The sequence below is a fragment of the Panulirus ornatus genome, chromosome 59, assembly GCF_036320965.1.
Source record: "Panulirus ornatus isolate Po-2019 chromosome 59, ASM3632096v1, whole genome shotgun sequence".
Lineage (NCBI taxonomy): Eukaryota > Metazoa > Arthropoda > Malacostraca > Decapoda > Palinuridae > Panulirus > Panulirus ornatus.
In genome coordinates, this window is record NC_092282.1 from 16,461,245 (window position 1) to 16,478,522 (window position 17,278).

The following is a 17,278-nucleotide window of genomic DNA, read 5'->3' on the forward strand; positions in this document are numbered from 1 at the left end:
CTCATTCTCTAGCTGTCATGTATAATGCACCGAAACCACAGCTTCCTTTCCACATCCAGGCCCCACAAAACTTTTCATGGTTTACCCCAGACGCTTCACATGCCCTGGTTCAATCCACTGACAGCACGTCAACCCCAGTATACCACATCATTCCAATGCACTCTATTCCTTGCATGCCTTTCACCCTCCTGCATATTCAGGCCCCGTTCGCTCAAAATCTTTTTCACTCCATCCTTCCACCTCCAATTTGGTCTCCCACTTCTCCTCGTTCCCTCCACCTCTGACATATATATATATCCTCTTCGTCAGTCTTTCACCACTCATTCTCTCTGTGTGACCAAACCATTTCAAAACACCCTCCACTGCTCTCTCAACAATATTCTTTTTATTACCACACATCTCTCTTACCCTGTCATTACTTATTCGATCAAACCACCTCACACCACATATTGTTCTCAGACATCTCATTTCCAACACATCCACCCTCCTCCACACAACCCTATCTATAGCCCATGCCTTGCAACCATATAACATTGTTGGAACCACAATTCCTTCCAACATACCCATTTTTGCTTCCCGAGATAATGTTCTCGCCTTCCACACATTTTTCAACACTCCTAGAACTTTTGCCCCCTCCCCCACCCTGTGATTCACTTCCGCTTCTATGGTTCCATCTGCTTCCAAATCCACTCCCAGATATCTAAAACACTTCACTTCCTCTCAGTTTTTCTCCATTCAAACTCACCTCCCACTTTACTCGTCCCTTAACCCTACTGTACCTGATAACCTTGTTCTTATTCCCATTTACTCTCAGCTTTCTTCTTTCACACACTTTACCAAACTCAGTCATCAGCTTCTGCAGTTTCTCACCTGAATCAGCTACCAGCACTGTATCATCAGTGAACAACTGACTCACCTCCCAAGCCCTCTCATTCACAACAGACTGCGTACTTGCCCCTCTCTCCAAAACTTTTGGATTCACCTCCCTAACAACCCCATCCATAAACACATTAAACACCATGGAGACATCACGAACCCCTGCTGCAGACCGACATTCACTGAGAACCTATCACTTTCCTCTCTTCCTACTCTTACACCTCTCTTACATCCTCGATAAAAACTTTTCACTGCTTTTAGCAATTTGCCTCCCACACCATATACTCTTAATATCTTCCACAGAGCATCTCTATCAACTCTATCATATGCCTTCTCCAGATCCATAAATGCTACGTACAAATCCATTTGTTTTTCTAAGTATTTCTCATATACATTCTTCAAAGGAAACACCTGATCCACACATCCTCTACCACTTCTGAAACCACACTGCTCTTCCCCAATCTGATGCTCTGTACATGCCTTCACCCTCTCAATCAATACCCTCCCATATGATTTTCCAGGAATACTCAACAAACTTATACCTCTGTACCTTTATCCCCTTTGCCTTTGTACAATGGCACTATGCATGCATTCCGCCAATCCTCAGGCACTTCACCATGAGCCATACATGCGTTAGATATCCTTACCAACCAGTCAGCAACAGTCACCATTTTTTTAACACATTCCACTGCAATACCATCCAATTATTATAATTGATTGATGTTTCCTGCATCAGCGAGGTTGCACCATGAAACAGACAAAGAAAGTCCCATCCATTCATATGCACATATACATACATATATGCATATACATGTGAGAGGGTCAGGGGGAATGATTTGGTGAAGAGAGAAGAGGCAGTGAAAGCTTTGCGGAAGATGAAATCTGGCAAGGTGGCATGATGCTGTGGTGGAACTTATTAGAAAAGGGGGTTAATGTGTTGTTGATTGGTTGATAAGGATATTCACTGATATTCATTGATTGAGAGGGTGAAGACATGTACAGAGCATCAGATTGGGGAAGAACAGTGTGGTTTTTGAAGTGGTAGAGGATGTGTGGATCAGGTGTTTATTTGAAGAATGTATGTGAAAAATACTTGGAAAAACAAATGGATTTGTATGTAGCATTAATGGATCTATAGAAGGCACATGATAGGGTTGATAAAGATGCTTTGTGGAAGGTTTCAGGAGTATATGGTGTGGGAGGCAAGTTGCTAGAAGCAGTGAAAAGTTTTTACCAAGGATCTAAGGCATGTGTATGAGTAGGAAGAGAGGAGAGTGATTAATTCCCTGTGAATGTTGTGGTTAGGGAGATAAATGCAAGAGTTTTGGAGAGAGGGGCGAGTATGTAGTCTGTTGGGGATGAAAGGGCTTGGGAAGCGAGTCAGTTGTTGTTCACTGATGATACAGCTCTAATGGCTGATTTGAGTGAGAAACTGCAGAAGTTGGTGTCAGTTTGGAAAAGGCTGTGAAAGAAGAAAGTTGAGAGTAAATTTGAATAAGAGTAAGGTTATTAGGTTCAGTGGGGTTGAGGTGCAAGTCACTTGGGATGTAAATTTGATTGGAGAAAAATTGGAGGAAGTAAAGTGTTTTAGATATCTGTGAGTAGACTTAGCAGCAGATTTAACTATGGAAGCAGAAATGAGTCACAGTGTGGGGGAGGGGTTGAAGGTTCTGGGAGTGATGAAGAATGTGTGGAAGGAGAGAGCATTATTTCAGAGAGCAAAAATGGGTATGTTTGAAGGAATAGTAGTTCCACCAATGTTGTATGGTTGCGAGACATGGGTTATAAATAGGGTTGTACAGAGGAGGGTAGATGTGCTGGAAATGTAATGTTTGAGGACAATATGTGGTGTGAGGTGGTTTGATCAGGTAAGTAATGAAAAGGTAAGAAAGATTTGTGGAAATAAAAAGAGTGTGGTTGAAACAGCAGAAGAGGGTATGTTAAATTATTTGGACATATGGAGAGAATGAGTGAGGAAAGATTGACAAAGAAGATATTTGTTTCAGAGGTGGAGGGAACAAGACCAAATTGGAGGTGGAAGAATGGCATGAAAAAGATTTTGAGTGATTGGGGCCTGAGCATACAGGAAGGTGAGAGGCATGCAAGGAATAGAGTGAATTGGAATGATTTGGTATACCGGGGTCGACGTGCTGTCAATGGACTGAACGAGGGCATTTGAAGCATCTGGGGTAAACAATGGAAAGGTCTGTGGGGCCTGGATATGGATAGGGAGCTGTGGTTTTGGTGTATTGCACATGACAGCTAGAGACATTATGAACGAATGTGGTGTTTTTTGTCTGTTTTCCTGGTGCTACCTCCCTGAAGAGGGGGTAGCGATGCTGTATCCTGTGGGATGGTGTAGTGCTGGGAATGGATGAAGGCAAACAAGTATGAATGTGCACATGTGTATATATGTATATGTCTTTCTGTGTGTATGTATATTTATGTATATGTTGTTATGTATATGTGTACGTATGTACATGTGCGTGTATGGGCCATTCTTCATCTGTTTCTTGGCTCTACCTCACTGATGTGGGAAAGAGTGATTAAGTATGATAGATGAATAGATAGATATATATTATTTTCATACATATTCGCCATTTCCCATGTTAGTGAGATAGCATTAAGAACTGAGGACTGAGCCTTAGAGGGAATATTTTCACTTGGCTCCCCTTCTCTGTTCCATCTTTTGGAAAACTGAAAAAGGGAGGGGAGGATTTCTAGCTCCCCACTCCCTCCCCTTTGATTTTAATTTCAGTATTTGCACAATACATCCTGTATTATTACTTTTTTACCATCATTTTGTGCTTAGGACTACATTTCATGAGTCTGTGGATTGCAATTTAACTTAGATCCTGTATGCATTTCTTTGAGGTTAATTGAATCATATATTTATTCATCCAGCCTTGTGTAGCATTAATTCACTCTATTTCTTACTTTATGGAATATTGTGATAAGGTAGATTATTTAATTTCTGGAATTACTTCATATCTTTTCCATTATGTCTGCATCTAGAAGCCTGATTGAACTTTAATAGTCCTTATCCTTTAAATGGACTTAATATTCCCTAACTTTTTACCCATCTCATGGAAGCTGAGTAAGTTCTATCTGTTGATTGTCCCAAGTTCAGTATATTGTTCCCTGTATTAGGTTTCATTTGAATTAAGAAATAATTTTCATTAAACTGATCAGTCTATTTCCCTTGTCACATGATAAGATATCCTGATTAAGCCTAGATAGGATTGTTAGAATCTCATGCAGTTGTTGTTTGTTTTTGATGAGACGATTTTGTGTAAATTATAAAGAAGATTGTTTTCTTTATGTTATTTAGGGGTCTGTATGTTACTCCACCAATTGCTTTAAACAACTTACCCATTTGAATAGTATAAAGGGAGTCATGATATTCTGCAGTGGTTTTATGTTGTGTAGTTACATGGAGATTTTCTTTCTCACAGAGCATATTACTACCACCTTAGATAATCTGTCTCTTCCGAAATTTTGTGCCCTGTTAATGTTGATTCTGCTAATAAGTGAATACAGGTAAAACTTTGGAAGATTGAATGTCCAAAATTGGAGGTCTTTCAAATTTGAATTGAGAATAACCTTCATGAGCTTCCCACTTTTTTCTAGGTTAGCTTAGGTCGCTCACAACTCTTCGGTTCAAAATATTTGATATACTGTTGATAAGATTATATAGTAGATTCTATTTTTCATGTAATTTTTGTTCACGATTCTCATCTGAAGATTCATACCTTTGTAGAAATTGATATTTATCTACATATTTAGAAAGGTATTGGAGAAAATAGGTAGAATAGATGGAGAGCTTTGGACAGAGGGGTAAGTATGCAGTTTGTGAGGGATGAGAGGGCATGGGAAGTGAGTCAGTCGTTTGCTGATGGTACAGCACTGGTGGCAGATTTGAGTGAGAAACTGGAGAAATTGGTAACTGAGTTCGGAAGAATATGAAAGGAGAAAGTTGAAAGTAAATACGAATAGATAAGGTAAGTAAGGTTATTAAGTTTAGCAGGGTTGAGGGATAGGTTTGTAGGGTGTGAGTTTGAATGGAGAAAAATTGGAGGAAGTGAAGTGTTTTTCATATCTGGAAGTGTACATGGCACAAATGGAAGCATTGAAGCTGAAACAAGTCATAGGGTGGATGAGGGGACGAAGGTTCTTGGAGCATTGAAGAGTGTGTGGAAAGAGAGAATATCATTTTATTGATATATATTGAATTTATAAGGTACAAAATTATTAAGTGTACCTGGTAAGTTGTATAGGGGAGTGATGATTGAGACAGTGATTGTATATACAGATCATCAGATTTGGGAGGAGCAATATGGTTTCAGGGGGGGCAAATGATGTGTGAATCAGATGTTTTAAGAATTTATGTGAGAAATACTCAGAGAAACAGAAGGATTTGTATGTGATATTTATGTTCTTGAGAAGTTATATGATTTGTTGATAGAGATGCATTGTGGAAGGTGTTATGAATATATGATGTGGAAAGCTACTTGAAACAGAGAGGAGTTTTTAGCAAGAGAATAAGAAATTCTGTGAATAAGTAAAAAAAAGGGTGAGTGGCTTCAGAATAAGGTTGGTCTGCACAAGGGGTGTGTGATATTGCCATGGCTTTTTAATATCTTTATGGTTTGGGTGACATGGGAGGTGAATGTAGAGCTTTTGGACAGAGGTTAGGTGTGCAGTCTGTTAAGGCAGCATTAGAGGGCTTGGAAGGTGAGTTAGTAACTATTTGCTGATGGCAGAAACTGGTTTCTGGGTTTTTGAGAGTGTATGAGACTTGACTTGAATAAAAGAAAGTTTCTTAGGTTTAGCAGCCAAAAGAGATAGGTTATTTGGAGTGTGAATTTGAATGGGGAAACCTTGCGGGAAGTGAAGTGTTTTAGATACATGGGAGTGGGTATGGCAGTGAAAGGAACTATGGGAGCTAAGTGAGTCATAGAATGGGTGAGGAGTTGATGGTCCTGGTTGCATTGGGATATGTGTGGAAAGAGAGATCACCATCTGGGGGGGCAAAGATTGGCAGGTTTGAGGGTTTGGCAAAGTTGTATGGATAAAAGACTTGGTGTGTAGATTAGAAGTTATGGAAGAGGACATAATGTGGTGTGAGTACTGTTGATCGGGGAAGAATTGATGGGGTGAGAAAGACATGTGATTAGAACAGTGTGTTTGAGACAGCTGAAGGTGTGGTGAAATGGTTTTGACATACTTTTTAAATTTTCCCAGAGATTTGATGATTCCGTGATGGACTTGATTCCTTAATTTAATCCAGATATGTGCATTTGTGATGAGCTGCGGCATCTTGAAATGTACCTGATAGATGAATTTCAGAAGGGCCAGCGTGTTGCAGACCTGTATGAGTTGGTCCAATATGCTGGGAATATTGTGCCTCGTTTGTAAGTAAAACAGATTTTCTGTCATTCAAAAGCTTGAAAAACTCTAAACAGCATGTTATATGCTGTAATGTATGTATTGGTAGTGTCATTATATAGTTGAAACTCATTAATCTTGAGACTGAACTCTTTTTAAGTTTAGATGATGTTTATGGGGTTAGGACCTTCTTACCCTCTGTTTTCCAGTGGGAATTTATGGCTTCCCTACCCATCACCATTCTTCTGTGTAGGTAGCACCTGCTTGCTTGTTTCAAGCTTTCCCTTCCCCTGTCAAGATCATCACAGAGATGACCTGGTAGTGCAGAATTCTTTTTGATCACATGCAAACTAAATGTGTTCTGCCAGACCAGCTTTTTCACATTCTGTGGAATTTTTTTTTTCATATTAGTTTTTAGAAGATGGGGTATATTAAATGTGCTTTGGACATTCAATTTTTGCATCCTTTTAAAGTGTTGTTACTTTAATAAAGCTTTTACCCAATAGGTATCTGCTGATAACAGTTGGGTTGGTTTATATTAAAACAAATGAAATCTGCAAGCGTGACATCCTGAAAGATTTGGTTGAAATGTGTAGGGGAGTTCAACATCCCCTTCGTGGACTGTTCCTCAGGTAAGTACAGCTTTGAATTTATCATAGGAAAAGTAGCATAGATGACAAGAAGTTTAGTCTTTGTTTTTATCCCTATTAGAAACCTCTTTTTTGTTAACTCGAGTTTATTTCTGTAGGTTTAATTAAACTGTGTTAAGGCACTATCCTTGATAGTAAGTTGTAATGATGTACCATGTCTCTATGGTATGATACAATAGTATTATACTCTTGTGCCTTCAAAGAGGTGTAAGCTGTTTTTAGTTTATATCTTTGGATAAGGGAAAGTCAGTTGCAAGGTGAAGTTTGGTAAGTCTAGTATGGTTTATTTATAAATCATAGGTGCAAAATTTGATTATGCATCATGGAAGACAAGAGGTTCAACCCAATTTTGGCAAGCAGATGGAGCCTGCTCATCATGCTTATAACTAGCCCAAGTTACAAGACAATTGTTTGGATACAAGAGGTTTGAAGGGAGATAGCTACAGTTAATGCTTTTAGACATGGGGCACTCATAGAAGTATCCATCATTTTAAAGTGCAAGCTTCTGAAGATATTGCAAAAAGAAAGTAGCCATAAAGAAATTGCATGAAACAGATATGACATTTTACCATGGGATTTGCATCAGAAGTGGAGGGGTCATGGAGAAGAGGGAGGCTGAATTAGATATGAATTTTGTGAAAAGGGTATTGATTGGTTGGAGTGAAATTTTTTTTGATTACTCAGGAGGGTGTAAGGTGTGCTTAAGATAGAGTGAATTGGAGCACTGTGGGATACAGGGGTTGATGTACTGTCAGTGGACTGAACCAGGGCATATGAAGTGGCTGAAGGAAACCACAGAAAGGTCCGTGGGAGATGGCTGTGGTTTTGATACATTATACATGACAGCAATGGAATGAATGTGAATGAACAAGGCCATTTCTTCATGTGTTCCTGGCATTACCTTGCTAATTTGTGAAGCAGTGAAGAATGCCAGTCTTGGATCCCAAGACCTGGTCAGGGTAGGCTGTTTCCCACTCAGAACACTGGGAAACATGACTGAGTTTCTCTGCAAATGCAGGTGGCCAAGTCTCAAGGAGTTTATGGCTTCCTGGGAATGTGAATGTGAAACATTGTAAATGGCTTTACACAATTGGATGGATAGCTCTGAAGGAGCTTCATGGTTCCTCATGACTGTGTGAGACAACAAGGAAACCACAGCTATCTCTCATTGGGTAAGGTAAACATGTTAGTGGTATGTGATGGATTTTATGGTTAACCTGTCGGGCTGTCACACACAACACCTCCCCCTTTAAAAACTAAGCCATATGGGCCAGACTTCAAGTATAGACATGTAATGGTAACCTGCAAATGTAGATGCACTAAATGAAGGACTAGCACAGGAGTAATCTTTATTCATACAGAGTAACTAAGCAATTCTTACACCTTGCTGACATCCCCATGTCTTCAGCATAACCTGGCTTAACCTGTGGTTTGATTAATGGGGAAACACAGGAGCCATCATCTGCAGTAATTCTACTTTCTTGACCTTTCCCCTGGGTAACTGCCAGCCTGAGGTGGCTAATGCATAAGGCACCAAGGAGATCTGACAATTATTATGTATCATCCTCAGTGGTATGTGGCAGGCACCTACCATTGTAGACAGGTGTCTGGGCTGCATTGTTAGGTGGGCCTTTCTAACCATGGATTGTGGGTTGTGGTCAAATTCACACCTGTGCCAGTCAGGATGCATCTGCTCATCCAAGATTGTCCAGAGGGTTTGGACTGATCAGGTCTGCCAACAGGTCTGATTCGCATAGTCGATGTCTCTGCAATGTCAAATGGAGTGATGCCTTAGGGCCCCTTCCCACACGACAGGAACATATGGTTGTTAGGAACAAAAGCCCCCAGCACATTGGCTGGAGAAAATAGTGACTTTGTGAAGTTATCAGGCCAAGGGTTACCTCCCCTGTTGTCATCAAGGTCTGTAGCAGCATTTCAAGGACTTCTCCCCTCGTTCTGTGACCATAGTTATGCTGGATAGAGATCACACCACCAGGCAGGTCAGATGGGATGGGGAAATATGGAGGGGAGTAGTCCAAGCTAGACCAGTCTCCTGTTACAAAAGTCACCATATTGAACTTCCTCCAGACTGTGCCAGTCTCCTATGATTTATGATGGTGGAGGAGAATCCTCATGAATAAAACTTATTTAGAGGATAGAATGCTGAATCACACCCTATTGAGCAAGTGTTTGTTAGATTCTGTCTTCAGTAGAAAAGTAGTGTCTTTGCTTTCAGAATTTGCAATTTGGATCTTCAGTACAGTCAGGTTTCCCAACCCTCTCCCAGATAGTCTTACCGAGAAAGTTTGCTTTGTATGTCTATAAGTTTAGAAAGGATTTATAATGGTTGTGTAAGTATTATTTCCCATTTCAGGAACTATCTTCTCCAGTGCAGCCGAAATATTTTGCCTGATGTTGATGACCCTCCTGTTGGGCACAACCCTGAAGATTATCCATCTGGATCTGTAAGTACCTGAACATCTGAGATTGCTGGTTTCTTGAGATACTTCTCATATACAAATATGATTTATGTCAGCATTAGACTTTGTACAGTTAGATACATTCCACCTCTTCAGAGCTTTATCCAGGAGGGCATCCTGTGATTAATTCTCTTTTATGTCTTTACTGTTTACAAGGCAATTATTTTAAGACTATACTTGTGATAAGTGGCTTTCTGGCCCATTGATGCTTAGGAAATTGGTGTTGTTGAGGAATTATATAGTGATCAGGTGAAAATTTTAAGTTTTTTCATCAGTGAAGAAGTAAAACATCCATTTCTGATGATGAGAAAGATCTGTTTATGGTTAAGATTCTGTAAAGAACTAATGGGCAGTTACATAAAGGTCACAGCAATACAAATAAGCAGTATTACTTATTCTTTGAATGAGTACAGAATGGAAAAAGGTGAGAACAAAGGACATAAGGGAAGTGGGGGAGGAATGGGATGTATTTAGGGAAGCAGTGATGGCTTGCGCAAAAGATGCTTGTGGCATGAGAAGCGTGGGAGGTGGGCAGATTAGAAAGGGAAGTGAGTGGTGGGATGAAAAAGTAAGATTGTTAGTGAAAGAGAAGAGAGAGGCATTTGGACGATTTTTGCAGGGAAATAATGCAAATGACTGGGAGTTGTATAAAAGAAAGAGGCAGGAGGTCAAGAGAAAAGTGCAAGAGGTGAAAAAGAGGGCAAATGAGAGTTGGGGTGAGAGAGTATCATTAATTTTAGGGAGAATAAAAAGATATTTTGGAAGGAGGTAAATAAAGTGCATAAGACAAGGGAATCAATGGGAACTTCAGTGAAGGGGGCTAATGGGGAGGTGATAACAAGTAGTGGTGATGTGAGAAGAAGATGGAGTGAGTATTTTAAAGGTTTGTTGAATGTGTTTGGTGATAGAGTGGCAGATATAGAGTGTTTTGGTTGAGGTGGTGTGCAAAGTGAGAGAGTTAGGGAGAATGATTTAGTAAACAGAGAAGAGGAAGTAAAAGCTTTGCGGAAGATGAAAGCCGGCAAATCAGCGGGTTTGGATGGTATTGCAGTGGAATTTATTAAAAAAGGGGGTGACTGTATTGTTGACTGGTTGGTAAGGTTATGTAATGTATGTATGACTCATGGTGAGGTGCCTGAGGATTTGCGGAATGCTTGCATAGTGCCATTGTACAAAGGCAAAGGGGATAAAAGCGAGTGTTCAAATTACAGAGGTATAAGTTTGTTGAGTATTCCTGGGAAATATATGGGAGGGTATTGATTGAGAGGGTGAAGGCATGTACAGAGTATCAGATTGGGGAAGAGCAGTGTGGTTTCAGAAGTGGTAGAGGATGTGTGGATCAGGTGTTTGCTTTGAAGAATGTATGTGAGAAATACTTAGAAAAGCAATTGGATTTGTATGTAGCATTTATGGATCTGGAGAAGGCATATGATAGAGTTGATAGAGATGCTCTTTGGAAGGTATTAAGAATGTATGGTGTTAGTGAAAAGTTTTTATCGAGGATGTAAGGCATGTGTACCTGTAGGAAGAGAGGAAAGTGATTGGTTCTCAGTAAATGTAGGCTTGCGACAGTGGTGTGTGATGTCTCCATGGTTGTTTAATTAGTTTATGGATGGGGTTGTTAGGGAGGTGAATGCAAGAGTTTTGGAAAGAGGGGCAAGTATGCAGTCTGTTGTGGATGAGAGAGCTTGGGAAGTGAGTCAGTTGTTGTTCGCTGATGATACAGCGCTGGTGGCTGATTCGTGTGAGAAACTGCAGAAGCTGGTGACTGAGTTTGGTAAAGTGTCTGAAAGAAGAAAGCTGAGAGTAAATGAGAATAAGAGCAAGGTTATAAGGTGCAGTAGGGTTGAGGGACAAGTCAATTGGGAGGTAAGTTTGAATGGAGAAAAACTGGAGGAAATGAAGTGTTTTAAATATCTGGGAGTGGATTTGGCCGCGGATGGAACCATGGAAGTGAATCATAGGGTGGGGGAGGGGGCGAAAGTTCTAGGAGTATTGAAGAATGTGTGGAAGTCGAGAATATTATTTCGGAAAGCAAAAATGGGTATGTTTGAAGGAATAGTGGTTCCAACAATGTTATATGGTTGCGAGGCGTGGACTATAGATAGAGTTATTCAGAGCAGGGTGGATGTGCTGGAAATGAGATGTTTGAGGACAATATGTGGTGTGAGGTGGTTTGATCGAGTAAGTAATGATAGGGTAAGAGAGATGTGTGGTAATAAAAAGGGTGTGGTTGAGAGAGCAGAAGAGGGTGTTTTGAAATGGTTTGGTCACATGGAGAGAATGAGTGAGGAAAGATTGACCAAGAGGATATATGTGTCAGAGGTGGAGGGATCGAGGAGAAGTGGGAGACCAAATTGGAGGTGGAAAGATGGAGTGAAAAAGATTTTGAGTGATTGGGGCCTGAACATGCAGGAGGGTGAAAGGCGTGCAAGGAATAGAATGAATTTGAATGATGTGGTATACCGAGGTCGACGTGCTGTCAGTGGATTGAACCAGGGCATGTGAAGTGTCTGGGGTAAACCATGGAAAGTTTTGTGGGGCCTGGATATGTGGTTTAGGTGCATTATTACATGACAGCTTGAGACTGAGTGTGAACGAATGTGGCCTTTGTTGTCTTTTCCTAGCGCTACCTCGCACACATGAGGGGGGAGGGTGTTGTTATTTCATGTGTGGTGGGGTGGCGATGGGAATGAATAAAGGTAGACAGTATGAATTATGTACATGTGTATATATGTGCATGTCTGTGTGTGTATATATATGTATACGTTGAGATGTATAGGTGTGTATATTTGCATGTGTGGATGTGAATGTATATACATGTGGGTGGGTTGGGCCATTCTTTCGTCTGTTTCCTTGCGCTACCTCGCTAATGCGGGAGACAGTGACAAAGCAAAATAAATGAATATATATATATTTATTCTTTGAAAAAAGTGCTTTTTCTAGTCAACATGAACATCATATCTGGTTGGAAAGGGCTTAACAGAATTAGCTGATGCACAGTGGTTCATTTACACTTGATATTAAATAATTGATTAGGTAATAAGTTGTTTGCACCTACTATTACAAACACATATGGTCATTGAGCATAAAAGATACAAAGATCAAATTGAGAGGATCTTAAAGGAGAGCAAAGATGATTCCTGATTTAAGGGAGCTGAATTACAGAGTGACTGGAGAACATTGAGCTGTTCACCATTGAGGAGAGAAGAGTAAGGGTTGATCTCATTATAGTCTTTATGTTTCTAAATTACTTTTCTTTAAGATGGAGGTTCCAGTTTCGGACAAGAGTCCACATCAAGGCTGAACCTTAATTCAGATATAGAGAGGTTAATGAACGGTGGGGGGGGATGGAAAGTATATACGAGTTTTAGAGGAAATGAAAAACTTGTCTTTCAATATGTGCCGGGTCATAGTTGTTGGGAAAGAGTTGAGAGGGTACAGATTTCCGAAGCTTTGTGTTGTTGGGAAAAAACAAGTTATTAAAACAGCCCACCCTTGAGTTGCCAGCAGCCACACAGTAATCATGTGATGCAGTAGCTTGTTAAGTATTGCAGCCAGGTCTAAGGAGCAAAAACCAAAATAATGCCTCTAGAAGACAGAAAGTGAACCAACATTGCTCATAGGGCAAGTGGGTCAAGTTTTGAAGTTAGCCTGAGAGAATTTATAAGTTGGACTGCTTTCTACTTACTTCTGTTAAGTAAGGATGTAGAGCTAGAACCACCTCAAATGTGAGCTCAGGACTTCCTCCCTACAAGGACAAATCACTCCTTTGTATAAATGGAGCAGCTGTTCAGAAGAAAAGTAATTGTAATTTCTAAATCTGTATGTCATTTTCAGCAATCATTTCTGCATGAGATGCAGTGACATCTTCCAAACTGCAGAACAAGAAGCTAAAGAAGCTGCTTATTAGAAAGGCATAGCAAATTCAAACTCTTTGGACCCTCATCTGCTTGTAGTTTTCCCATGGATAAGAATAGTGAAAGAGGATTTTAGCACTCAAGAAAACCTTTGTATGATTATACTTTGGGTTACATCTGGTTGACCTTCCTTATGAGGCTTTTAGTGTACTGCCATAATAAAAGTATGTTTCAGAACAGGGACTTTCTGTACATTCTTCTTAGGATTTCCTTATAGTCCTTCCTCAAGTGGATATTCTCATAGAGCTCTCTCCATAAGTATGAAATGTAAGTTTTGAAGGATGAAAAATCATTTTGCTACCATGGGTGAAGCCTTATGAGCATCCATTTATTTTCTCGTCCCTTCATTTCCCTCTTTGATTTTCAAAAACATATCATGATATTTGATGGCAATAGACATAAGTCACAAACACCACCAGTTGGTGATTGAATAAGGGAGGCTGGCTGTTTGGCCTAATTGATCTTTACACCATAGACCAGGGGAGGTTTTTGTATTCTTTGAGTCCTTGTGAATGAGCATCTGCTTGCTTCATATGTTTTATGATGATGTAAGTGGGTGAATTATTATGAATACCTTATTTTTTATAGGTAAAACAGTGTTGTAATCTCCCAGTGATAAGATACCCTCTCAGATGCTAATTGTATTATGTCAGATGAAGAAATGCTTTTTTATTCATTTGAAATTTAATTTTTTCCACTATTTTTATCCAACAGATCTCAGATAGCATAGACTTCATTTTGATGAACTTTGCTGAGATGAACAAGCTGTGGGTGAGGATGCAGCATCAAGGCCATTCCCGAGACAAAGAAAAAAGGGAGCGGGAGAGACAGGAATTACGAATTTTAGTGGGGACTAATCTGGTCCGATTATCTCAGCTAGAGTTTGTTGATGTGCAGAGGTATAAGAAGGTAAGCAAACTTCATAATAGATACAGAGAAAATTTTTAGAAATGTTTAGTTAAATTTGATATTATTTTATATACTATGTAGTCATCTAAGTTCTGATGCCTGTTCCCACCAGGAACTCTTCTATCAAGGGAGTGGCCATAGCAAAGATTCTCCACTTATTCCTGTCCTTACATGCCTCCCTTTTATACACCATTCCATGCATTCTTCTCCCATTTCCTTTCCTCCTATAATCCTCCACTCAGTTCCCCCATATCACAGGTGGTCTTCCTCTTGCACCAGTCCCTTTAGTCATACTGTGATACACTTTCCTTGTAAACTCCCTGTCTTGCATTCTTTCCACATGCCCAAAGCACCTCAAAGTATTATGTTTTTTGTAATTGATTGCAGCTTTGCGTGTTAGCGCCAGGAACAGATGAAGAAAGGTTGCATTTGCTCACATCCATTCTCTAATTGTCATATAATGCACTGAAACCACAGCTTCCTATCTACAGCCAGGCTCCAAAGACCTTTCCATGGTTTTTCCCAGCCACTTTACTTGCCCTGCTTCAGTCCATTGACAGTACATCAACCTCTGTGTACCACATCGTTCCAATTTATTCTTTCCTGTGTATGCGTTTCACCCTCCTGCATGTTTAGGTCCCAGTCACTCTAAATCTTTTTCACTCCATCCACCGATCTCCAGTTTGGTCTCCCCTGTTTCCTTGTTCCCTCCACTTGGCACATATATCCTGTGTCATTTTCTCCTCATTTTCTCCATATGTCCAGACCATTTCAGCACACCCTCTTCAGTTCTCTCAACTACATTCTTTTTATTACCTCACCCTTCTCTTACCCCTTTTATTACTTAATCAGATCACCTCACACTAGATTTTGTCTTCAAATATTTCATCCCGAAACATCCACCTTCCTTCGCACGCACTCACCTATAGCCCATGTCTTGCATCCATGAAACATTGTTGGAACTACTGTATGTTCAAACATACCTGTTTTCCCAGATAACTGCCTCTCTTTCCACACAGTCTTCAGTGCTTGCAGAACCCTCGACCCCTCACCCACCTTGTGATTCATCTCTGCTTCCATAGTTTTCTTTGCCACCATATCCACTCCTTGGTATCTGAAAATACTTTACTTCCTCCAATTTCTCTCAGTTTAAACTTACAGCCCATCTAACCTCTCCCTTTGTCTTTCTAAACTTAATAATCATACTTTTATTCATGAATGCATTTGATGCATTTATTGTTTATGATTTCCCTTTCTTGTATTGTATGGTTGTAGAGTGGCTGGAGAGCAGGTATGTCATGGAATTCAGTATCATTGCCTTTGCCAACCAATTGGGCTGGGTACCCAAGTTTTTTTAATATTATTCTCCACTTGATCCCCTACATACATGAATGGGAGTAGAGTTCATAATGATAGAAGAGGAACACATTTTAACTTTTTTCCAAATGAGGATGAATGTAAATTATTCACTGTGGCTGTCTTAAGACCTAAGGTTACCCCTCGTGCAGCACTTTTTCATATTTTTTCCTGTATTACCACTAAAAGGCATGTGTATGTGTAGGAAGAGAGGAAAGTGATTGGTTCTCAGTGAAAGTAGGTTTGCGGTAGGGGTGTGTGATGTCTCCATGGTTGTTTAATTTGTTTATGGATGGGGTTGTTAGGGAGGTGAATGCAAGAGTTTTGGAAAGAGGGGCAAGTATGCAGTCTGTTGTGGATGAGAGAGCTTGGGAAGTGAGTCAGTTGTTCGCTGATGATACAGCACTGGTGGCTGATTCATGTGAGAAACTGCAGAAGCTGGTGACTGAGTTTGGTAAAGTGTGTGAAAGAAGAAAGCTGAGGGTGAATGTGAATAAGAGCAAGGTTATTAGGTACAGTAGGGTTGAGGGACAAGTCAGTTGGAAGGTAAGTTTGAATGGAGAAAAACTGGAGGAAGTGAAGTGTTTTAGATATCTGGGAGTGGATCTGGCAGCGGATGGAACCATGGAAGCGGAAGTGAATCATAGGGTGGGGGAGGGGGCGAAAGTTCTGGGAGTGTTGAAGAATGTGTGGAAGTCAAGAACATTATCTCGGAAAGCAAAAATGGGTATGTTTGAAGGAATAGTGGTTCCAACAATGTTATATGGTTGTGAGGCGTGGGCTATAGATAGAGTTGTGCAGAGAAGGGTGGATGTGCTGGAAATGAGATGTTTGATGACAATATGTGGTGTGAGGTGGTTTGATTAAGTAATGATAAGGTAAGAGATGTGTGGTAGTAAAAAGGGTGTGGTTGAGAGAGCAGAAGAGGGTGTTTAGAAATGGTTTGGTCACATGGAGAGAATGAGTGAGGAAAGATTGACCAAGAGGATATATGTGTCAGAGATGGAGGGAACGAGTAGAAGTGGGAGACCAAATTGGAGTTTGAAAGATGGAGTGAAAAAGATTTTGTGTGATCGGGGCCTGAACATGCAGGAGGGTGAAAGGAGGGCAAGGAATAGAGTGAATTGGAGCGATGTGGTATACCGGGGTTGACGTGCTGTCAGTGGATTGAATCAAGGCATGTGAAGCGTCTGGGGTAAACCATGGAAAGTTGTGTAGGTATGTATATTTGCGTGTGTGGACGTATGTATATACATGTGTATGGGGGGGTTGGGCCATTTCTTTCGTCTGTTTCCTTGCGCTACCTCGCAAATGCGGGAGACAGCGACAAAGTATAAAAAAAAAAAAAGTTATTATTATTATTATTACTATTATTTTGCTTTGTCGCTGTCTCCCACGTTAGCGAGGTAGCGCAAGGAAACAGACAAAAGAATGGCCCAACCCACCCACATACACATGTATATACATACACGTCCACACACGCAAATATACATACCTATACATCTCAATGTACACATATGTATACACACACAGACATATACATATATACACATGTACATAATTCATACTGTCTGCCTTTATTTATTCCCATCGCCACCTCGCCACACATGGAATAACAACCCCCTCCCCCCTCATGTGTGTGAGATAGCACTAGGAAAAGACAACAAAGGCCCCATTCGTTCACACTCAGTCTCTAGCT

General features: G+C 40.4%; 1 protein-coding gene across 3 annotated transcripts in view; it reads left to right on the forward strand.

Moving 5' to 3' along the window:
- Vps35 (Vacuolar protein sorting 35) overlaps positions 1-17,278 on the forward strand; it is a 126,237-nt gene that overhangs the window by 18,430 nt on the left and 90,529 nt on the right. For all 3 annotated transcript variants that reach the window (XM_071696160.1, XM_071696159.1, XM_071696158.1), the window contains exons 3-6: positions 6,167-6,290; positions 6,771-6,896; positions 9,289-9,379; positions 14,029-14,223. In XM_071696160.1, coding sequence (XP_071552261.1) covers positions 6,167-6,290; positions 6,771-6,896; positions 9,289-9,379; positions 14,029-14,223 — 536 coding nt within the window. The remainder of the gene's footprint in view (positions 1-6,166; positions 6,291-6,770; positions 6,897-9,288; positions 9,380-14,028; positions 14,224-17,278) is intronic.